Below are 26,053 nucleotides of genomic sequence, written 5' to 3'. Positions count from 1 at the left end.
ATTTTCCCAATTTTCAACTTCCCCAGCTCTCCAACTATCCCTCTTCCTTTTCCCAATTTCCCAACTTTCCAAACTACCAACTCACTAAACACCCATAAAATTACCAGAATTACACTCTGCATTGTTAAAAACCTTGTCGACGCTCAACTTTGTTTACCATTTTCGAGATCCTTTTAAGCGATGACACGGTGACTCACGGCTACATTTACCTCTCACACGGCAAACGCAAAAATTGGGACGCACAACAAAGACCAGACAACAATTCGTGACCCAATTTTCTGTGCTATCGCGACGATACCGTATAAATTGCACGATTTACGTTCGCAAAGGTGCAACCGGGTATTTTTGAATAGGTGCTTGATTGCGTAGCTACCTCTGTCAATCACAATAAATCCCGAATGTCCCGACAAGGGCCAGAGGAAACGTTTAACCGATTTAACGGGAGTGCTTCCGTCCAGCTCACTGCTCCAGACTGACATCATACTATCATCTTAGCTGCTGTCACGCTGGAACGTTGTACGAGTCACGATTCAACAATTTTCTCAGCATTTTTTATTCTATATGACTTCACATCTTGTGGAATACATTTTGTGGACAAATGTCGGATAAAAACCGCATCATTCTGAATGTATATTGGATTCTGTGGATTCCATATATTTTGCTCGGGTATTCTGTATGTATCGACCATTTTGTATGACAGATAAACGACTCCATTTTTGTTTACGGTGAAATTATTTTGTTTCGATGCTTGTTTTTGGGGCGCGATTCTTTTCAACGGGAAGACCTTTTATGTCAGGGTTGAAATGGAGATTGTGCAATAATATTCTTTTACTGCGTTGAGTGAATTTTGGTGATTAAAATGGAGATATGAGATTTTGGAATTTAGGAAATTAGGAAATTTGGAAATTAAGAAATTGGAAAATTGGGAAATTAGGAAATTAGAAAATTCGGAAATTGGAAAATTGAGATATTAAGAAATTAGGAAATTTGGAAATTAAGGAATTGGGAAATTAGGAAATTGGGAAATTAGCGAAATTAGGAATTTAGAGATGTAGGAAAATAGGAAATTTGGAAATTGGAAACTGGAAAATTAGGGAATTAGGAAATTGGGAGATTAGGAAATTGAGAAATTAGGAAATTAAGAAATTGGAAAATTGGCAATTTGGAAAAGTGGAAAAGTGGAAAAGTGGAAAATTGGGAAATTAGGAAATTAAGGAATTGGTTAATTGAGAAATTGGAAACTTGGAAAAATGGGAAATTAGGGAATTGGGAAATTGGAAAATTAGTCAATTAGTAAATTAGGAAATTAGGAAATTGGGAAATTGGGAAATTGGAAAATTGGGAAATTGGGAAATTGGATAATTACGAAATTTGGAATTTAGAAAAATAGGCATTTAAGGAATTGGGAATATAGAAACTGGAAATTTAGAAATTTGAGAAATTGCAAAACGTTTTTCACAAATTAAAATCTGGTATTCTTAATCACATCGAGAAATTAATTCAGTAATATGCGACATGTTGGATTTACATAGTTGGAATTTCAATAGACGCGTGTCTTAATTAAGGTCAGTTCCAATGTAATTTAGGTCTTCGCACAGCATTTAATTCGATCTTCCCTGTCCATTCGAAGCAGAAATAGGATTGGTATCCACATGCCGGTTATTTAACAGGCACTCAAAGAAATAGATCTGGAATTTGTTTTAAATTGATTCCTTCCTTCACTAACAAATGATCCTTCGTTTAAGCAATGCTTAACTATGCATTCAATTTTTGCTTGAAAATTATTACCATGTGATAGTTGACGTAAGTTGACATAAATTAAATATTGAGAATAATGTAATTTAACTCATTTTAATGATTTTTATTTCATGTCAAAATAACTTGCTTTATTTTTAACTTCACAAGTTGTTTTATATTTTTTCAAAGCTTGATTTAAATAATAAAAATCATACTACATTTTCAGATACATAAATTATTAACAAATATACAGACATTTATTTATTTGTATAAACTTGTATAAACAGTACATTAGTATTAATATTAAACAATACAATACATTACTTGTATAAACAAGTTGTTTCAACTTACAGATTATATCATCAAATATTTATTTATATAAGTTGTTTAATTATATCATCAAATTATATCAATTTTCACGTAAATTATGTCGATTATATCATTGAAGAAAAGGTTGAGAAACACTGCTTGTACTCCGCACATCTCATACAATAACGAAAGAAGCAATTATTTATGCTTGAGATCGTTCGTACCCGATAGTAAGAAACACAGAAGATACAAAATAATAATTTCCCGTTTCATACCGTGAACAAACGACGAGTTTAGATGCTGATGTCAAACGATTGAACCCTGAACCTGTTGTACCGTTATATTACACTGGAGGGCATAGTCTAATTGTATCACACGATGTAAAGCAGTTCACCTCCAATATATCATTTATATAACAATAATTGCCAACCAATGTACTAATAATATTAAACAAATGTTTTTTTTCAACCCTTCTACTAATTTTCCAGTAATTTTCTTTACTGAAGTCTTACTGTCTTTATTTACTGATCTTGCAAAATATTACAATTATCCTATTTCAAATGTAATTTAAACAATTGTGTCATCTGAGTAAGGTAAGTAATTCAACTCTGGAACTCTTGATTTCAGAATACTTTAATTTTTGAAATTATTTCGAATTTAATTTGCTCGAGACTGTTAGTCAAGTAATGGAAGTAATTCAGCTCTTAACTCTATAATACTGTGATTTTTTAAATTATTGCAAATTTAATTCTCACTATTGTGAGGAACTGTTAGCTAAGTAACGTAAATAACCCAGCTCTTAGGTCTACAATATTACGATCTTTAAAATTATCTCGAATTTAATTCGCACTATGCTGTTACCGATGCCAACCCATCAGTTGGCGCGTGAAGACCCAGCTGATTAGAAGAGTTACGGCTCTAATTGATCAGAATAGAAAAATCCCTTCATTCTAAATCCCTATATTCCCAAATTCTTATATCTCCAAATCAGTAAATCCCCAAATCGTTACGTCCCTAAATCCCTACATCTCCAAATTCCTATATTTCCAAACTCCCACATTCTCAAATTTTTATATTTGCAAACTCCTACATTTCGAAATTCCTACATCCCCAAATTTCTATGTCCCCAAATTCCTATATTTCCAAATTCATACATCCCCAAATTCCTATATTTGCAAATTCCTACATCCCCAAATCTCTACATCTCCAAATTCCTATATTTGCAAATTTCTACATCCCCAAATCCCTGCATTCCCAAATTTCTATATCCCCAAATCCCTACATCTCCAAATTCCTATATTTTCAAACTCCTACATTCACAAATTTTTATATTTGCAAATTCCTACATTTTGAAATTCCTACATCCCCAAATTCCTATATTTCCAAATTTATACATCCCCAAATTCCTATATTTGCAAATTCCTACATCCCCAAATCTCTACATCTCCAAATTCCTATATTTGCAAATTTCTACATCCCCAAATCCCTGCATTCCCAAATCTCTATATTCCCAAATCTCTACATCTCCAAATTCCTATATTTCCAAACCCCTACATTCTCAAATTTTTATATTTGCAAATTCCTACATTTTGAAATTCCTACATCCCCAAATCTCTACGCCCCAAATTCCTATATTTCCAAATTTATACATCCCCAAATTTCTATATATGCAAATTCCTACATCCTCAAATCTTTACATCTCCAAATTCCTATATTTGCAAATTTCTACATCCTCAAATCCCTGCATTCCCAAATCTCTATATCCCCAAAATCCTACATTCCCAAATTTCTACATCCCCAAATCGGTGTATTCCCAAATCGCTACGTCCCCAAATAGCTGCGACTCCACTGGGTCAGAATAGAAAAATCCCTCCATTCCCAAATCCCCACATTCCCAAATTCTTACATACCCAAATTGCTTCAGCCGCAAATCGCTATATCCCCAAATTCCTACATCCCCAAACCGGTACATCCCCAAATCGTTACGTCCCCAAATCGGTATATTCCCAAATCGCTATGTCCCCAAATAGCTGCGACTCCAATTGGTCAGAATAGAAAAATGGACGCCTCACACGTATTTTCGGCGGTATATTGGCTCTCACGGTCGCACACCAATTAGGCCAAAAACAATGACACGCAAACGTCTCGAGAGTGAGATAGAATTGCGTTCTGCAGTTGTCATTATTATTCTTATTTGCCGAAATGTAACTGGAAGTCACGGTGGGTAACTTCTTTTACTTTGAGTCACGCTCCAACTCGTGGACTATATTGAGTGCTCTGTATTCCAATAACGTGTAATCCAGTTCTCTACAATACAAGTTTATCATTATATTCTTACATTTTTACAAAATTCACGTCAAAGGTTACACTACAGTATCCCTCGTGTACAACAATAAACATTTCTTGCGCAAATCGTGGAAACACAATGAAGCAGAACAAAAGCCAAAGGTCTGGCCGTAAAATATGGATCGAATTTCTTTCTTTTTTTTTTTTAAAGGAACACCTTTTGATGTGCAACGGTCTGTTTGTTCCTGAAACTGGAATATATGTCAGTTTACTTTAGCGAGTAACGTAATCTCTTCATCGCCGCCAACGCGTCCTTTTCATTGGGGCTTAATTAAATGTATGGTCGACACGCCGGAGGAAACGAGAACAGGAGAGCTGCAGCTTTGACCGAGGGGGGCCAATGAAGAGCGTTAGCTGAAAGGGTCGAGGTCGCATTCGTAGCGCATGCGTTTCGAACAAAACGCAGATATTTTAGAATTTGTCGATTCAAGTCTCTCCCTCCTTTTCTGATATTATGAGCTACAATCGACTGGTAAAATACTCTTTTATATCGCATCTGTAAACGATGCTCCGTTCGCTCTTTTTAGGATTCACAGATTTTTTAATTCTTTTTTACTATTAATATTAATATTTATATTTTGAAGGTGGCAAGTTTACAAATTTTGGAATTTTTGGTTTTGGTTATTTATATTAATATTTTGAAGGTGGTGAGTTTGCAAGATAGGAAATTTTTAGGTTTGCAACTTTCAAATTTAAATTTGTCAAATTTTCAAATTTTTCAAATTGTCACTTTGTCGAATTTTCAGAATTTTTAAATTGTCAATTTGTTGAATTTTCAATTTTTTCAAATTAACAATTTGTAGAATGTTCAAATTTCCAAATTTCAATTTTTGAAATCCTATATTTCCAAATTACCAAATCTTCCAATTTCTACAATCTCAAATTCTAAAATTCCCCTCAAAATACTCAACTTCTAAAATTCCCAAATTTCCAAATTATAGATCTCCAAACCTCCACATTATCGAACCTCTGCCTAACCACATTTTCACATCCATAAATTCCCCAATTCTCAACTTACCAAATCCTATAATTTCCAAACGTCTACATTCCTAAATTTACAATAAATACATATTATCAATGAATATCAAGAATCCTGAAATATTAAAAATATGGTCATCCAGGGTGTCCCATAAGAATTAACCCTAAAACCTAACCTAACGTACCTAACCCTAAAGACGGGTCACTTAACCCACTCACAAGGTTCTTCCACAAATTCCAAAATTGACTAAACTACTCTCGAAATCTTTTATCGAGATAAAAAATTAACATATTAATTTTCGTCTCATTATTTTTCTATTTTACTTTTGATTTCAAATTATGATTATACACCAGTTTTGCAACCACCCTTCCTCCAGTTCCTTTTCAATCCAAAAACCACCCACGAAAAGCATCCGCCATCGTTATCAAAAGGGAGTAACACGCAATACGAGGGTAAAAATGATTCGGCAGTGCTCTAAGGTTTCTCGGCACACCACAAGATACTTAGAAAGTCGGAAGTGTAATGTATTCCAGCTCGTGTAGCTATCAGCCAGCGTAGAAATCGGTATATTGTATGTCGATTGCAGGCTGCAACGAGACACTTCTCAGTGGTACAGACAAAAGCCAAAGAAGAGAAAAGGGCACCGGGAGACGATGGAAAAGAAAATCGCGGCAAAGGAAGAGGAAAACACGGCCGTAGAACGAACCGAGCCTGGTATATGGACGCGAGTAATAGGTACATGTACATGTAGCCACGTACATAGGTATATGTGGGACAAGCAAGATGGAGTCTGGAGGTTTCGGGTCGATATGAACGCGGCAGCGCTATTGCAGCAAACCGCCCCCTATTCCTGTCGTTCCGCTTACCTCCTTCTTTTTCCGTCCTTCTACATCTACCCCCTTATCACCTATCACTCAATCGCTATCGACACCGTTGCTTAATTAACGTTGCTCGATACAAACATCTTGATACGTTACAGACTGCGGCAGATATCGCTGCCCGGATAAAGCGAGGATAAAAATTCAGTTATTCGCGACGAATGGATAAGTGAATTTCTTCTTGCATATCGAAGCATCGCCACACCCTTTATACTCGACTGGAATTTGTAACCTCTTCATGGTAGAGTAGATTCTTTCTATTCTATTTTATCTAGGCAATGGATGGACATACTTTGGGGAATTTCATGTGGGCTGCGGAAACATAAATACACCCCTTAAAAATTTCAGTAGTTTTTATTGTTTATAATGTATCTAAAGATTTGAGTAGTAGTACGAGACAGAGTTGAAGAATCGGTGTGAAGTAAAAAGGTTTCAGAGGTAGAATGTCTTTAAACATCCCTGATTTTATTTTACAATGATGGTATATGAAAATTTCACTGTTTGGAGTTGTACTTTATGTGGATAACTGATGTGACTCCATGATCCGCTTTTAAAGGCTTCCAAAAATTTCAAGCCCTAAACTTTTGTCAAATTTATGTTTTTATAATATTTCTTCATAATGAAATTCGTCAAAATAACACATATTATGTTTGTAGAATTTTTTCTATATTATATGTATTAATGTATTATATGTTTATTACAGCTGTACTTTATCTAAGTATTTTATACCAATTCTGTAAGGTCCTCATAAACCATTCTTCAATAAATTTTAATTTGTATCTCTGCAGCTACTGTAACCAATTACAGTAACTCTATTGAAAATACTGTAACAATTAGTTACATCGAATTAACGATATTTACAAAAGTTTGAACAGCGATTATCAAGTTTGCAGGTAGTACATAATTAAAAAAATTAAACACGCAGATAATAAAACTTTTACTGGGAATATAAATGAGAAAAGATGAAACGAGCAAGATAAAAGGAATATAAAGCAGCGAATATTTTTAAGCAGCTATGTACTTCCGCTAAACACTTTTCTCACAGTTTAATGAGTTGATTAACCACCCTTTTTTTCGATTTCCCGTATGCGTGCTACGCAAGCGGAAGGGCGTAAAATCAATATCGTTCGTTTAATGAGTATCCGAGAACAGAGATGAAACTCAATGAAACGTAAGTATTTATATTCGCTCGCTTAATTAACTGATCTACTGCGTAAAATGGTAGAACCAGTTTTTACATCGATAAAGAGAACAAAATTTTATCAATAAAGAGAGTAGGTTTTTGTATCAAAGAAGGGTTAAGTTTTTATATTAATAAAGAGTATTTTTACATCAACAAAAAGAATAAATCTTTGTATCAATAAAGAGAATGAATGTTTATATCGATAAAGAGAGGAAGCTTCAATATTGACAAAGAGAAGTTTTCATACAAAATCTGAATATGTTAAAAAAATTATTTCAAAAATGTTAAAATGTTGAAGATAGCGAATGTTTTTATGTACCAGTTAGCCTTGTCAGTTTCAGTTTTAATATCTGGTTTCAGTGAACTTTTGCATACCAAAATGGCACGGACGTTATGAAACATTAAAAGAATGCTTACGGAATGCACATTTTGCGGGGAATAAATTGTTGAACGAAGTTATACGCTTTAATGAAATTCCTTGGTGGTTAGAAACGCTGTTCCTTTTTTATTGCATAAAAATCCAACTATGCGCAACTCGCGTACGAATGTTTCAAAGTGCAGATACTCGAAATTCGTGCAATTGGATTCTTCGATAATTGAATTGTCTAATATGATCAAGACGACAGGGGCTTCGAATCGTGGCGAATCTGTTTACATAAAACTGGATTCGCGAGTCGATATTTGGATAAAGAATCATTTGGATAAAGAAGCTTATAGCAAATAAAAATTTGCTCCTCATTTTCTCAAAGTGATTTTGAAACGTAGGAATTTATTTCTTTTTTTTATTAAATACAATTAGTTTTACAAACTTTGTACATAAAGTTATAATATGTAAAAGAATTAACAATATTAATACGTGTAAAATAATCAAAGTTTGTAGATGCATTTGTAGTTCAATATCCGATGCATCAAATATTCTAACTACACGATAAGGACAGCGAAAATGATAGAGTGAAATAAATTGGCGTTTAAATGATTAACCCTTGAATAGTGGAACCAGGTCAATCGTGACCCAGACCTACAAAACGTGTACGATGCTTCATCTAAAATTAGACATTGAAGTTTTTAAACGAAAGACTTTCGTATACGAAAAGAATTAATCATATGTGATGAAGACCACAGACATGTAGGGTGCAATATCACTCGTGATTCAATAACTACTGGGCATAGATTAAGTTGATACTGTAATGATTATATCTCTCAATGTCAATCTGGAAATTGTTGTCAACCTCGAATCAATGTCAATCGAATTTTTACAATCATTCTTATGGTTAACATTCAAAGTGTGCATTGAGGCACTGTGTATTAATATATCAAAAACATCAACGTTTATTGACAATATTGAAATATTCTACATATCGATAGTGATGCATGCAGAAATGATTAAAATTTATTTATGTACATTACTAATATTTCAGAAATCTCACTAATTGTCGACAATATTGAAATATTATCGATACTACATATTAACAATATAAAGGGTGAATTATTAAAATATATCACATCTACGCGAATACTGAAATCAAAAATAAAAAGTACAAATATTTTCATATATTAAATATGAAGTATTTGTATATGATGTTGGCGTTGATAATTGTTGTCTTAAAAATTTATAATTTTAACAGAAAAAACACAACGTGAATTTAACGTGTGTTCGATTTAGTGAACATAATTATAAAGTGTACTGACACACTTTGTACATTAACTGTCTGATGTTATCAGAAACAGTTCAACCCTCGCGAAGCATGACATAAAAATGTAACGTTATGAATTTTATCTAGATTTTAATAATTATTATCTTTACTTTTGTGCTTGGTAAAAATTTTAAATTGACTAGAAAACAGTATATGTCATACATATATCAGAAATATAGAAAATATAAGCTTATGCTAGGTAAAATCAAATCTAACTCCTGAATGATTCTCCAAAGTTCAAAATACTGAAAATAAAATTATAAAATTAAATTTAAATTTGTGCTCTTTGGCCCACCATTTTTGAACGAGACTATCGAAAATTAAATTTCATAAAAAACAAATTAAAATACTTAAATTGTTTCCAAATAGCGTTGTTAATTTTTCAATTTTCCAGTATCATGATAGAGGGATAATATTATCTCGATAGCCTCCTACGATTACGCTCATGTACATACTGGGGAAAAAATAACCAACCTAACCCAGTACTCAATAATCAATGCAGGTTGTTGCACCAGGCTATATCTAACCTTACCTATGGTAATCAATATATGTAGGTTGTTGCACTGATTAATCAGTATCTCAGAGATAATATTTCATTATAATTTACTGAATACCTTAGCTTTCATTCATACTTACTAAAATAGATTCACATAACTTTATACAGTTTTTCTCAACTTTTTATTTACTTCTCAGAAAATGTTTATAATACAAGGCTTAAATTTTACTGAAGTGAATTTACTGAAGCTTTAATATATAAAACTAAATAAAATTGTGCAAATAATTCAACTTAATTTTTTATATCTCAATATGCGAAAAAAATTTGCAAAATTTATAACATTTTATAAAATTGTAAATAGGCTGTTTGAAAACAAAAATTGTTAAAATAGTTCGAATTATAAATATGAGACATTTGCAAAATTTGTAAAAGTGAGACATTTATAAAATTTGTAAAAACGAGACATCTGTAAAATTTATAAAAATGAGACATTTGCAAAAATTTAAAAAGGCTGTTTGAAAATAAAAATCATTAAAATAGTTTGAATTATATTTATTACAATTCTTACACAAATAATGAACAAAATATTTGATGGTTCAACCTTGATATTTAATTTCGATCCTCGATTAATTTATCAAGATAATTTAATACCTTATTAACACATGACAAGTATTCTCACAAAAATAGAACAAGTAATAAAACTACATGTACATCATAAATGAAAAGGCAACTTTCCCAAAACTTTACCAATAAAAACTCCATTAAAACTTTTCCTAGTAAAACGTCCTTTACTGCTAACATCGTCATCCAGCTAAAAATTCTGCCTCCCAGACTATACATTAACAAAGAAGGAATTGTCCACGGTAAATCCTATCTAATTTTTCCCTTTGTTTTCTTTATAGCTCTTATCTGTAAGTCCGAAGCATTCAACCTAGTAATGGCTGTCATTGACAAATTGGCGACAGACATTCAATCAACCTACTGAAACCGACGTCACCGCGTTCGATCGGACTGCTACAGAAAAAGACGCACACACAATGCTTCCCCGCCATTAACCGAGCAAAGAGAAATGGGAACGAGATAATAAATTCCTCTGAAAATATGGCATTAGATGCTTGTATACCACAACAACAATTACAGAACGGAAAAGCACCGCAAAATGCCATTTGTTTCGACTGAACCAGATACGCTAGAATCTGATCTAATCTTGCCCTGATTCGATCGCAACACACTGTACTGTTCGCTCAATTAACGCAAGTTCGAGTCCACGTCACGACTACTATCGGGAGAGGTAAGTGTTTCGGGAATTGCCAATTGTTCTCTTCAATTTGTTCGCTTTACCACTGTTTCAAAGACTAGATTAATCAAAACGATTCTAGTTAGAACTGTTACAAAAATCAAAATGACCTGCTGCAAGTGTCACTGAACACTTTTCACGTTTTAAGTCACAGAATTTATGTTGCTTTTTGCAAAAATAAATAATAGTTTCCATCATTTTTCTTTGGCAGAGGCTCACCTTTGTCGTATTATCTGCTTTTGACGATAAATAGTTTCATAACATATTTATAAAAAAAATAAAATAATAGAAGTCTTATATAATTTTATCGTTACCTACTTGTCCATGTGTAAACATTTCAAAGACATGTCACAACTGCGAGTGACGCTCGCTGTGAATTGATACGACATTCCCCCGAAGATCAAACCAATTTCGATAAAGAATCGATGAAATGTAACCAGAGTTGGAATGTTTATGTAACCAGAAAAAAGCAAGCTCGTCCGCAACTTCGTTTTTAAGAAAACTCTCTTCTAACTAATAAGCAAATAACTCGTCGCTTTCCGCGTTTAAAAATACAGGTACATTTCGCGGTTTTTAATTAGAAGCAAAACGGCGACGCAGGAGGATGTATTCGAAAATCGTTTGAGGGTGCTCACTTACACCGAGAGGCTCACTTCTCCTGGTTCTCGAGACTAAATTAAATGACGTTGGGGTGCCATGAACCCTAGTTTAACGGTGAGAGGGTCAGAAAAAGGGTGGCAGTAGGGTTAGCGGGTCGAACGAGCGCGAAAAGAAAAAACAGAGGAGTCAGAAGAAGAGGAAGTATCGAGCGTACAAGAAAAGGCCACAAACCCCTTTTTTCTGTCCGCCCCACGGTACCTTTTGATCGCAGCTCCGAATTGTGCAGTCAACAGAAACTGCTGGAAGAAAAATGTGACAAAGGGTAAAGACTTCTTGTTCTTTTCCAAGGATTTTAGATTTGGGATCGTGAAATCACTTTGGGAACGAGTTGAGAACTGGAGGATATAGGAATTTGGAGATTTATGGAGTGTTGCAATTATGGGATTTGAGGATTTAGGATTTTGAGATCGTGAGGGATTTGGACATTCAAATTGCGTTCGCTATTGGATATAATGGGGATTTGGGGATTTGTGGACTTGATTTGAGGATTTGGGAATTTGGTGACGTAGCAATTTCTTGATATAAGGATCTGAGGATAGAGAGATTTAGGAATATAGGAATTTGGAAATATAGGGATTCAGCAATATTAGGGATTTGGATAGGTAGCAATTTGGAGAGATAGAATTGTGGAGATATGAGAATTTTGTAATGTAGGGATTTGGGTATATAGGGATTCGGAGATCTAGCTTTCGGGAATATAGGGATTTGGGGGTATAGAAATTTGGGGATTTGAGGATTTGGAGATGTCGAGATTTGGGAACCTGAGAATTCGGCGATATAGAGACTCTGAAATGTGGAGATTCTGCAATCTAGAAATTTGGGGATTTGAGATCTGGAGATTTGGGAACCTGAGAATTCGGCGATATAGGGATTCTGAAATGTGGAGATTCGGCAATCTAGAAATTTGGGGATTTGAGGATTTGGAGATCTTGAGATTTGGGAACCTGAGAATTCGAGGATATAGGGACTCTAAAATCTGGAAATTCGGCAATCTAGAAATTTGAGGATTTAAGGATTTGGAGATCTTGAGATTTGGGAACCTGAGAATTCGGCGATATAGGGACTCTGAAATGTGGAGATTCGGCAATCTAGAAATTTGAGGATTTAAGGATTTGGAGATCTTTGGATTTGGGAACCTGAGAATTCGGCGATATAGGGACTCTGAAATGTGGAGATTCGGCAATCTAGAAATTTGAGGATTTAAGGATTTGGAGATCTTTGGATTTGGGAACCTGAGAATTCGGCGATATAGGGACTCTGAAATGTGGAGATTCAGGGTATAGGGATTTAACAACATAGGAATTTAAGAATATGTGGATCTAGGCAGCCCCGAATTTATATTGGAGATATACAAATTTGGAGGCTTAGAAATGTGTAGATTTAGATATTTGAAGATATGGAAATTTGAGTATTTGGATATTCAGAAATCTAGCAATATTAATTTGACCACCTGTATACTTCAAAATCCAATAAATTGAGAATATAAAAGTTTGATAATTCCATTCTAAAAATTTACAAGTTTGATACGTAGAAATCTAGGAATACAAGAATATAAAAATCTGTGAACCTTACAAACTCTTCACATCCACATCCAAATCTCCACAAGACTTCAGAAGTCTCCCCAACGCAAACTACACTGAACAGAGGATGTGTTAGCGCAGCCTCTATTAAATGGCTTGCCCCAAGAAGACGCCTGACATTTCATAGTAGCCACGATTTAATAATCAAATTAGGCTTACGATGACACATCGCAGTCGATTGTTAGCCACGACGAATAACTCGAACCACCTACGAATCTTCTTAATGACACGGGTATTTTACGAGACAATATTAAACTGGGTCAATCACTGACGTCTCCCAGCGTTACGCTTCATTCGCAGGCACGTACAGCGTTGGCACCCGGCCAAAATTTCATCCAGAAACGTTCAAAGTTATCGGGAAAGTACGGTTTTTCTCAAAGGTTACGATACGTGTCGCAAAAGTTACTTTTCTATTGGACTTTAGAATTCCTCGTGTTTCTATATTCAAATGTAAAACATGGATTTATTTATTGCTAGCCATACACGTGGAGTGTTTGAATTCAATTTAGCTTTGATTTGTATTCCTAATTTTGTGTCAACTTGCAAATGTCTAAGAGTAATAGTGCTTCTTTTATTGAAAGTCAATTTTTACTGCTTTTCAATATCAAAAGAATAATTACCTGAGGATTCTATTCATAGATTCGTAGAATAACGAGAGTGCATTTTTATATATCTTCTAAAGAAATTTCGCACAAAGAATTATTAGAGCATTTGAAGCCCATAGAAAAGCAAAACTGCAAAATACCTAGATACAAAATTTCTATCTAAGCTAAATTTGATTTATATCAAATCATTGGATGCTAAAATTCTGGAAGGTACTGCGATTCTTAAATTTTTAAATCCTTAAATTCTTAAATCCTACAATCCTTAAAATCTCAAATCCCTTGGTCCTCAAATTCCCAAACACTCAAATCCCCAGATTCAAATGTTCTTACTCACCCCTTTCATCCTTACTCATCCCAAGGTATATGGTTCGTAAACCCTTAGAAATTCGTTGAAGTAAAGAATCTCGTAAAAGTCGTTATTTGGCCCTTAATTCGTTAAGCCATGAAGCTTGAACATCATTGCGGTAACGTGTCTCGAGCGTTTATTTTCAGTCCACTTTTACACATCACGGAAGGAACTTCACACGTACACGAGCTAAGCTCGCGCATGCGTGCGCGCATCTCTTTATTATGCGGTTTCGCAATCCACTTCCATGCGGTTGAAAATCGACAAATAGAAAACAAGAACGGCGTGCGTACTGCGTTGGAAACTCACATGGGTACACCTCGCTGGATAAACCCGGCTAAATTAACGAACGCTAGCTAAACTCGGTGGCCACGTGCCAATCTCACGTTTGAACGGCTGTTTAGAGTTTAGAGACTGTTTTAATTGGTACGTCCTTAGCAGAGAACTTTCGCACCCTTCAAAAAGCCCGCTCCTTTTACGCGTTTTACTAACACCTTACGATGAAAGGCACCCCGGAAGTCGAGCACTCGATCTTCAAATGTAGGAGTCTCGTTACGACTTTGAACAACTAAGTGTCGCGACGACTTTTAAATCGTTCACTGTAGAAATTTTAGACATGGACTGATTAGCGACCACATTAGTGACGTCCTCATCGATGCCTCATGCTTTACAAAATTTTCAAGTGTAATTATAAAATTGTCTGTTAAATTTTTTATCTCTGGACTCCGATACTTTTTCCTTCCTTGGAAAGAAAATTCAAGATACGTACATATTCCTATAAGTGGACAACCAAAACAAACAGTCATATCTCGCTTATCACATCGCCATTGGAAATGTCTGATCCACAGTGACATACAGAGTCGAAGAAGGAATAGTGCATTTATTCATGTTTTAAAAAATATCAAGTATTACAAAATTTTGAATAATATCAGTGTAAATACTTTTGACCAACAGAATAAATAAAGTTGCTTATTTTTCAACAAATGTTAATTGGTTGAAAATTTGCAAAAATTGCACAAACTATTTTTATTTAAAATCTGACAATTTCACGCGAGTTTATTCGAATGCAGTTCGAAGGACATCTCTCTGATTATGAGAGGAATCTGCTCGTATTTCGATCGGTTTTAAAAACCGGATGAAGGGTAATATAAAAAGCACACGTAGTTTTAACAAGCGTGGGCGTATGTTGCATAGCATCGCATTGTAAGCAATCAGATGGTACCCAGCCTCGTCACACATGTCTTTACGCGCCGGCTTTCATAAATTTACACGCGAAGACACGTCATGCCGTGAACAATACTTGTATAATGCCTCCCTGCTACGACGGCCATGAAATTATTGCGATCCTGCTGTTGAATGTCAGAAGTAACGAGATGTACATCTCGCATAAAGTACGCGAATGACCTACATTCATCATCGCCGACTGTTACACCGCCATAACGCCCTTTATCCTTCGGAAATCCGAATCGTATGACGGCCGTAATAAAATTCGATAAAAAGCTCAGTTGAATGTGAATTTGCACGCGAGAATAATTGCATACATGATATCTCTGCTTCGAATCGTGTGATGACAAAATTGCAACCCGTTTTTAGAAAATCTGTGCCACGTGAATTGGTGGGTTAACCTTCGTGTTGTAATGTTTCAAAAATTAAAGCTAAAATAATTTTGGTTCAAATAAAATAGCATTGATTCGATTATTTAAGTTGGGTTATTTGATTATTTGAGTTATTCAATTTAAGTTATTTTATTATTGGAGTATGTTTAATTTGAATTGTTTGATTATTTGAGTTACTCAATTTTAATTATTTTATTATCGGAATATATTTAATTTGAATTATTTGATTATTTGAGTTATTCAATTTAAGTTATTTTATTATTGGAATATGTTTAATTTGAATTATTTGACTACTTGAGTTATTTAATTTAAGTTAGGTGATTATTTTATTTACTTAAGTTGAGTCAGTTGATCATTTTAATTACTTATGTTGAATTACTCAATTATTTTAATTTCTTAATTTGTATTAATTGATTGTTCTAACTATTTTATTTGAGTTACTTGATTATTGTAATTACATGGTTTGAATTACTAGATTATTTGAATTATTAACTTGAATCATTTTATTCTTTTAATTACTTGATTTCAATTATTTGATTGTTTTAATTTTTCAATTTGAATCATTTATTTTGATCATTTAATTTGAATTTTTTTATTATTTTGATTATTAACTTGAATCATTTTATTGTTTTAATTACTTGACTTCAATTATTTGAATCTTTTAATTGTTCAATCTGAATTATTTATTTTAATCATTTAATTTGAATTTTTTATTATTTCAATGATTAACTTCACTTATTTGAATTATTTAATCGCAATTCCTTCTATCATTCTGCATATTCAAAAAAGCAAAATCCAAAAATACAGCTTGTTAGCTACTAAAGACTTCTCGTTTTTATATTAGAAATAATTATAGAATCACAGTAGACAGTCATTTATCACGATTACGTTTTAATGGTATCCCAACTGCGTTTACACATATGTTTACCATATGACTAATGAGTTTGCCAATGTCTCCCTTTCGCAGACGCCAGAAATTTCAATATATTCCTCGCAAATGTCAATGAACTCAAATTATACGAAGAATCCATATGTAAATACTTGAAGCAGCATCATTCTTAACGCAATTCTTGATTATTTAAACAAGCATCAATTATTCATCCATGTGTTTATGAAATCATTTCACATTCTTGTAACTTCACTTTTCTTCTATTTTTTCACTAATTAAGCGTCTCAATTACCATTTCAAATTTCTAACACAATTAATAATAAGCGAAATTACTTTTGCATAATTTGCTTTCATTTCTGTATCTTCACTAATATTTAAATATTCTTTTGATTGTTATTTCAAATTTCGAAATATTTCACTAACATAGAAATAGTGTTCATTTTTTCGCAAATACTGTAGTGCCACTTTCGACAGAAAATTTACTCAAATCAATTATTCTTGACTTCAATACTAATGGATAATTATAGTTAACAAAAGAGGGATTTCTATTATGTTAACGCAGTGAGATTAAATTAAAAAATTAAACAACAGTTACAAGATAATGGATATTGTAATACGCTGTTTACGTTCGTTCTCCCAGTAGGAAACAATATAATAATTAACATCGGTTATTAGCCAAAGAAAATTTCTCTCTTGTGTATAGTTACGCGTAAAACGATGAACGATAGTAACCATGGCCTCGCGGTATGAATGAAGCTCCATTTGCGAAGATTCATCTACAAGGTCCATACTGATAGGATTATGACGTAATTTTACGTGTGCCCAAAGTGTGTATACCCAGCAGATAAATACGGGCACGTACAGACGGATTGCAGATGTCGGATAGTAATCCGAGTTCGCATAATCTCGGTGCGTATTAAAAGAACTTCTTGGTAACGCGGGGAATTCTGATACGTAACAACAACCCTTTTGATGAGTTATCACGCTCGGTGTATTATCTATACACCGAACTTTATTAAAATGCTTTAAACGCTCGAATTCGGTACTTGAGCGCAATTTGCGGTGAGAGACTAGCTATGCAATATCACGAAATTGCTAATTGGAGTTTATAACCCACGTAAATGCTGGAACTACGTGTTCGAAATAATTTAATGGGAGCTATGAATATGTATGAGTAGTTTATTTTTTAGGTATATCTGAGATCTTTGATGTTTGAACTTGTGATGTAATGTTGACGTTCAATATTTTAGCTGATATTAGGTTGTTCAATTTAACTTTTCAGCTTATAAAATATTGTTAAAATTAAAGATTTCAACTTACAAAATATTATTAAAGTTAAACGTTTCAATTTACAAAAAATTGTTGAGATTAAACATTTCAGCAAATGTTGAAATTAAATATTTCCACTTACAAAGTGTTATTGAAATTAAACATTTCAACTTGCTACTTAATTTGCAATTATATATTTTAGTTCACAATATAATGTAGAAATTAAACATTTCAATTTACGACATATTATTCAAATTAAACATTTCGACTTTCAACGTAATGATAAAATTAAATATTTCAATTTGCACCACTATATTGGAACTAAATATTTTATCTTGCATCTTAATGTTAAAATGAAACACTTCAACTTACAACTTAATATTGAAGTTAAATATATCAACTTATAATATAATGTTAAAACTAAATATTTCAACTTGTAGCATAATATTAAAACTAAATACTTCAACTTTCAACATAATATTAAAACTAAATATTTCTACTTATAACATAATATTAAAACTAAATACTTCAACCTTCAACATAATATTAAAACTAAATACTTCAACTTATAACCTAATATTAAAACTAAATACTTCAACTTATAACATAAAATTAAAACTAGTTTATTAAAATTACTATTAAAATTAATACTTCAACTCATAAAACTAAAACTAAATATTTCAACGTATAATATCAAAATGAAATATTTCACAATATTGGAAATTCATGTTTAAAACACAGTGTATTTATTGCACGGTATAAAACTCACGTTTACAAAAAATAGAGCAAATATTTTCAAATAAAGAATTGATTGAATCATAAAAAAGTATTGAAGAAAAGAAAGAGTTCCCAGGCAAACGTGTCAAAACTTTCACTTTTAAATAAAACCAGTACAACAATGTTTCCCAACCATTTTGTCGACTGACCACCATTTAGTTGCAACGACGCAGCATCCCAATGTTTACAGTATAAAAAATGAAGTCGTATATTGTACAAATAAAAATATTCTTTATAATTTCTGTAGATAAAAAATGAAAGTCATTTCCTTGGTGTTACATCAATTTTATTTTTTATTATTCACATTCAAATATCATACATAAAACAGACTATTTTGAAATAAAATAAAAATTACTAAAATAGTTGCGATACTTATATTTATTAGATTTTACATAATTCATTGAGTTTTTGCTGTTGTTATTTTTCGATGAATTCACAAATTTTCACTTCGATAATTAAACATACATTTTCAAACGAAGGATATATATTTTACGAAGACGCGATGAAAAATATAGTCACGATATTTTTGTCAGAAAAATAGACACTCTAAGTTTGTTATACACTTTATTATTTTAATTGAACAATACAAATTTCAAAGTATAAACAGTATATTCCGAGATCGATTTAAACTACGAAGTATCAACAACTCTTCAATAATCGCAGAAGCAGTAAACTCACAAGTACATTCTTAGAAGTCGAACAGCGCAAGAAGTGTTTCAACGCCTCAATTAAATTTGAAGCACTCGGCTTATTTACCACAGAAAATGCTTCAAATTCGTCATCAAAATGTACTTATTTGATGTAACAATTTAGAATCCAAGATGGACTGCACCCAAATTAGCATCTTCTTTTTTCATTCCTTTTGTAAGTATTTCTGCGCGACTAAATTCATCTCTGAGATAAAATATATTTCGCCAAAAAGAAAAAAAGGTACAAGTTTTTGGCTCGAATCCATATGCGTTCCTTTATGAATGCAGAAGGCTACTTTTTCTGGAAATACGCTTCGTTATTCTCGAAACCGCGAAAAACACCGTTCACATAAAAATAAATCTCATTTAATCATATTAAAAATAGAAATGAGACCTTTACACCTTTGTGTACACATTACTACCTATTGGTAGTGCCAATAGAAATATTTCGTTGTAAATTTTAAAGTTCAATTCATGTTACGTCCGCAAATTTTCAAGTTCAAATATTTTTTTTTTCAAGTTCACTTCTTGTTGACATTTTCCTTCCATGTGTTTATCGGGAACACACAAAATTACGTTTGTAATTTTATTTTGAAATTCGTGGTAAAATGTGGAACATAGCTGTATACAAATTTGAAATAAGGTATCTTACTGTTAAAGTATTGAATTGATCTAATTATTCAGTAATAATTAACAATTTCTCATGTAATAAGCAAATAACAGTAAAGATATTTTCACTAAAAAATGACAAGACTCCAGAAACGATTAAGAGAATAAAAATAAAAATGATAAGATACCGCAAATTCGCAAAGTCACATATGAAATATATTTTGCATTTTCAGAGAAATTCATTATCAAGTGACATAAAAAGTTGCATACACCTATAAAAATTTATGTTGTAGATTTCTAACGCTTTAAAAACGAATACATAAAATGATAAGTTACAATGTGAATGTATTCGACAAAGGGTTAAGTTCTGAAACAGGAATAGAAATAACCTTCCATTGTGCAGGCTGAACTATACGCAACCCGTAAAAACTTAAACGCACCACGCATATCTTCCAGGTACCACTTTCACAACCCACGTTAACGTAGGTTAACCGTGACCTCTGAGTTAGAACAATCAGTCATTACGCCTAACATAGCGTCTTACACTTAGTACGGTACAGGCATTTACTCTCAAAGCGATTAAGACGTAGGCCTCGTAAAGAAACCAAAGAGAAAAAACAAACTTGAGTGATAGACTGAAAATCGTTATATAAACTGTTCATTAAGGTTCTTAATATACATTGACTGATCGCCAATTATAACGAACAATAACTGGTCTTGAAACATATAAAGTTTGACACGAATTGATGACACAAAAATATCGCTAAATTAAAGGTGACAGTATTTTGACTGACATAAGTAGTTTCAATTATTAGCAGTTTATTTTAAATATTATAGAAACGACAAATATTTCATTTTATTTTTTTTTGTGTTTAAATAATAAGTCACAGTAAAAATAAATAGTACAGTAGACAAATAGTCACAGTAAGAACACACGATTAAAAATTGTAGTTCTCTTACTCTCGCGAACTATGATCCATTGACCATCGCTATACGACTAGATGCGTAAGGGTGGAATAACCTGCTGGTTCCATGCGGTATCACAACTACAGAAAACCGGATGCACAGCTTCTAGTGTCGCCTTTCTCCCTTTCATAAATATTAAATTACCACATTTCATCAAAATTCCATGTTTTCTAATCCTTCTGTCAAGATAAACTTGCTCGTCTTGCTTAACACGGTAAATGCTCTGTAACCTGAACCGACAACGTGTCACACAAAGAACAAGAAAACGAGACTCGCGTGACTAATGTGTGCGATAAACACTGACGTAACTAGATGGGGACCAGGGTGAACTTCCCCTAAAGCGTCGTGAGGGATGTAGAATAATTCACATAGGTAAAAAAATTATTCATATCTTCAGATTATTATCTCCTTACATTCCTACATCTTTTTCCCAAATATAAAAATCAAGAGCAGAAATTCTAAATGGCCAAATTCGTACTTAACATTAAACCTACCAACGTATAATGTGTACTTAATTTGAAATTAAAAATGAAGTTGAAAAATAAATAAACAAACAACCAAACATAAATTAGTACACATTTATTCTTTATCTTGATGAAAATCAATGCTGATTTTAAGGAATGTACTATAACAAAATGAGTTCCTTACAATAAGAAACTTATGGAGCGGTCGTTTGACTGGTTTGGTAGTTCTAGTGTTAAGTTTGCAAATCTGAGAATTTCCATATTTAAAGGGTTAAATTCTAAAATCTGAAAATTCTTAAATTTCACTTCCAGATTCACAAATTCCCCAAAACTCAAATTTTAAATAGCTGAAAGATAAGGTACCTGAATTCCCGAATTCTCAAAAGCCCAAATTTGAAATAGTCAAAACCTAAAGTACCTAAATTCTCTACAATCCAAATTTGAAATAGCCCAACCTAAAATACCTAAATTCCCTATAACCAAAATTTTAAAATACCTAAATTTCCAAAAACCCAAACTTAAAATAGGCAAAACCTAAAATACCTAAATTTCTAAAAACCCAAATTTGAAATAGCTAAAACCTAAAATACCTAAATTCCTTACAGCCCAAAATTTTAAATGGCCAGAACCTAAAATACCTAAATTTCCAAAAACCCAAACTTGAAATAGCCAAAACCTAAAATACCTAAATTTCCAAAAACCCAAACTTGAAATAGCCAAAACCTAAAATACCTAAATTCCCTAAAAACCAAACTTGAAATAGCCAAACCCTAAAATATTTAAATTCCCCACAGCCCAAATTTCAAATAACCAAAACCTAAATTACCTAAAGACCCAAATTTTAAACAGCCAAAACCTAACATTCCCAAATTCCCAAACTCTGAAATTTCAAAATCCCAAACCCTAATTTCTCCAACAACAGCAACCCTAAAAACGTACAATTTCATTCTGGCTCCACATTAACAGTACACAACATACCGAGAAATAAATTTACCCCCAGCACGAAGGGTAATCTTGTACGACAGAACGAGCGAGGTTTTAGAACCAATTACAGTCGTTCTATCGTAGCTCACAGCACACAGAATTCACTGTAAATAACATAAAAACTGTCTTACCTGTTTTTCAGCGCGGGGTAATGTTTCCACGTTGGTACCGCCGACGACAGGCGCTTTTTCCGGCCCTCCATTTTGTTGGCTGACATTTATGTTGGCATTAACGTTCGCGTGTACGTTCGCGTTAACATTGTTCACGTTGTCGGTAACGTTTGTGTTCGCATTGGTGTTACCAGCACCCCCGCCAGTGCCAGTTCCACCCCCGCACTTTCCTTCCTCGCCCGTCATCACTTCGGCCTAACCCTCCGCTGCCGATTCACCCTTGCCGTCTCACCCTTTCGCGTTTCGCACCTCAAACCTTCCTTCCGTTCACTGATTACCAATGTCGGTCCGTTGACCAGAATCCGGATATCTGCACGAACGAGACGATCAGGAGAAATGGGTCAATGTAGTCGATTATTCTTTCTAATCTCATTGCCACAGATCTCCCTGTTACTACATCTACTGACTTTATGGGTCATCGACTCTACACTTTGTCTAGCAGAGATACTAAGGTGTGAATCCCGAACTGCTCGGGTCACGAGGTGACTTTGGGTGGGACGCGTTATATGTACAGAATGTCAGATTTTATGGAGTAGTTTTTTATTCAAACCTTTTTTAAGCGTCACAAGTAGGACTTTGAGAACTTTGGAATGTTTGAACTTTAAGATTTTGATAGCATTATACGAAATTAAAACTTTGATAGCATTGTACTTTAGAAATATTTTGGGACGATGAAAAGGAACTTCGTTTGTGACTTTGAGATTGGGAAATTTAAAAACTTCCAAAATGTCAGATTGAAAAAATGTGAAACAGAGATGCTCCGAAATCTGGAAGTTCTATATCAAAGTCTCGTAGTTATGGAAGTCCTATAAAGTTGCAATGTCTACAGTTCCAAAGTCTCAAGACAAAACTGTCAAATACCAAAGTCTCTAAACTATAAACTCAAGAACCCTAATTGCTAAAAATCCCAATTTCTCAACAAAATTAAAAAATCCAAAAACTCCAAAGTCCCAAAGCTCTGAAACTCCAGATTGCCATCTCAAGGACCCGAAGTCCACATCCTACTATCGATTGCGAAACTTTTCGAGCAGCTTGTAGACCACATTTTCAACGAAAGAGGAAAATGAAAAATGTTGCTTCACCACTGCTTAATATTTCATATTTTAATATTTAACATCAGCTCGCGAGTTACGGCTCGGGAATCTCGTAAGAGACTCGCTGGATGAAACCGGAAAAGAACTCCGCTCAACGTTCTAGGAATACTTGTAAATAAATCGGCCGATTAGCATGAGAAAAATACACAGTTGATTCATACCTCTACTGCACTTTACGTAAACATCGAGAAACGACAAAGTAATCGATCAGAGATTCATTCGCGATGTGACCTTGTTAACGCGGTACCCTTTCACTGGCATGCTACCGAAATTCATTAGAAAAGTGTAGGAGAATTACTTTCGTTCACTGGTCTCCGCTATTTTTAGGATTCCCGACGGACGATACGGGTGGTATAACGGTATATGACGAGCTAGTTCAAGCACGTTGTAAGCAGACTTCACGAAGCACATGCTGATCGAAAACTAATCGATTAGCGTAAATGCACACACTGATTAATGAATTACTATCTTGGATGTCGGATTCCTACGTGATACCACAAATTATGTCTGTTTCGGGTCGCGCATAATTTTCGACCCCAAAGACATCGATGCTGTCAATACGACTATGTCACTTTCGGGAGGAACAACTCTGCGACGAGAAAAACTGAAATATAATTTCTGGTAGTTGCAAACAGCTCCTCGAGGAATCACACGCGTAGCTCTATCGTCAGTAGTGGAACCAGGGAAAATCGATTCGGCCGTGCCCGTTTGAGCACTGCGCGCCTCTCGACTATAGGAACCGCCACGATAAAAGCAGTCAAATCGTCCGAGACCGTCATTTCGACTTCCGAAATCCGTAAGTAACGTGTACTTGACACGTAAAACGAGATACAATGGATCTCTGTGAAACTTCGAGAACAAAAAAAGGATATATCGGATCCTGTAATTGGTTGCTCTTAAGATGAAGAGATCATTTGCATACGTGCACGGAGCTGAAATGAAACTGAGTTCAAAATTACTGAGTTCAAAAGGTTTACATTCGGTGGACGTGGCCTATATTTTTAAAAGTTAGCATGGACACATAGGCAACGATAACTTCAATAGCCCTTTGCACGAATGGAATAAAATATACATCTGAAATTTTTGAGTAGCAGAAGCTTGTAAAAACCGATTACTGTGAGATCACTGCTAAATAGATTCTATTAATTATAGTAATGCATGATCGATATAGACTCTCCATATTTCTCTAAAGCAGAAATTTCTGCTGCAGGCTATTGCCCGAGTCACTGTGCACACGTATGTAACTATGCCGGCGTTAGTTGCTTATTTTTTGTAAAATCGTACAGTAGTATGATCGTCAACATTTTGATGCCTTGTTCGAACCTTATTTTGTCCTACTTTCATTCATCGACGTTATACACCGATCTATCCAGAGTCGACCCGTCGAATAATCGCTTCGTAATCGAATCCTGATGCACCGAAAAATGACGCGACTAACCAGGGAGCTACAGGGTGTTGAGGTGATACTTTGAATTCTCGAATACCAACCACAGGATACCGAGGCACTTTTCTCATTAAATGTTTCTTCACTGTCAAATCACACGACGCTTCGTCATTTTTTATATGCGTTACGCGAACTGAACCATGTATATATGTATATGTATTTCTCTGTGTGTAACTCAAAAGGATATCGTCTGAGAAAGTTCCGAGCGTAACGCGACCACCCTCCTTGAAACTCCGCACGGCTTTGATCCGTTTTATAACTTCGATGGCGACGGGTTACGTTCGAAGCGACGCCTGGTGATCATGTTCCAAATACACTGGCTACCCCCACTTTTTAATCGAATTTTCCGATTACCGCCACTGCTCTCGTAAAATACCCAAGAAATTTGATCCCTTGTCGATAGAATCAAACCGGAAATGCATGTTCAAATTTTAATAAATTTGCAATATGATGTGAGGAGTACAAACATTCGAATGTGCACAAATAAGTTCTTTTATTTTTCGATATGAGTTTATCTTGTACAAATTTTGATACTAGAACTCAAAGAAAATAATCTTAAAAATCGTTATCTGACTAATCGATATCTCAAGCTTATTTTATTCCACGAAAGCAACTAAAATATTTTCAAATTATAAAAAGAATGCTGAAAAGAAATTTCCAAGTAAGCTTACAGTTTCAAATTCTTTTCAGCAATGTAGTTGTTTTATATAGAACTAGAAATTATTAACAAAAGTATAAGTCATTCAATTGTAAATTGGACAGTGTAACATAAAAACAATATATTAAAAGCGACTATATAATTAATAGTATAAAAATAAACATTCTTTTTTTTTAATAAGAGTAAAATTTTGTCAACACAAAATAATTAGCAAACAACTACATTAATTTGACAAACACATTTTTATACTTTTATGTTTATCCGGTTTATTACATTTTAATTACATTACTATTTTATATTAAGGTATTACAGAA

The 26,053-nt window shown here is 33.7% G+C and overlaps 1 protein-coding gene across 26 annotated transcripts in view; it reads right to left on the bottom strand.

Moving 5' to 3' along the window:
- LOC100874737 (uncharacterized) overlaps positions 1–25,344 on the bottom strand; it is a 138,090-nt gene extending 112,746 nt beyond the window's left edge. For 18 of the 26 annotated variants that reach the window (XM_076533342.1, XM_076533350.1, XM_076533344.1 and 15 more), the window contains exons 1-2: positions 25,126–25,344; positions 22,505–22,853 (exon numbers count right to left, since the gene is read on the bottom strand). In XM_076533342.1, the coding sequence (XP_076389457.1) occupies positions 22,505–22,729 (225 nt within the window). In that variant the 5' untranslated portion in view covers positions 22,730–22,853; positions 25,126–25,344. Of the gene's footprint in view, positions 1–22,504; positions 22,854–24,960; positions 25,062–25,125 lie in introns of those variants that run through there. The other 8 variants (XM_076533357.1, XM_076533358.1, XM_076533361.1 and 5 more) reach the window with 5 other exon arrangements.
- Positions 25,345–26,053: the final 709 nt, after the last annotated feature.

Source organism: Megachile rotundata, chromosome 7 (genome assembly GCF_050947335.1).
Source record: "Megachile rotundata isolate GNS110a chromosome 7, iyMegRotu1, whole genome shotgun sequence".
Classification (NCBI taxonomy): Eukaryota; Metazoa; Arthropoda; class Insecta; order Hymenoptera; family Megachilidae; genus Megachile; species Megachile rotundata.
This window is presented reverse-complemented; position numbering and strand designations above follow the sequence as displayed.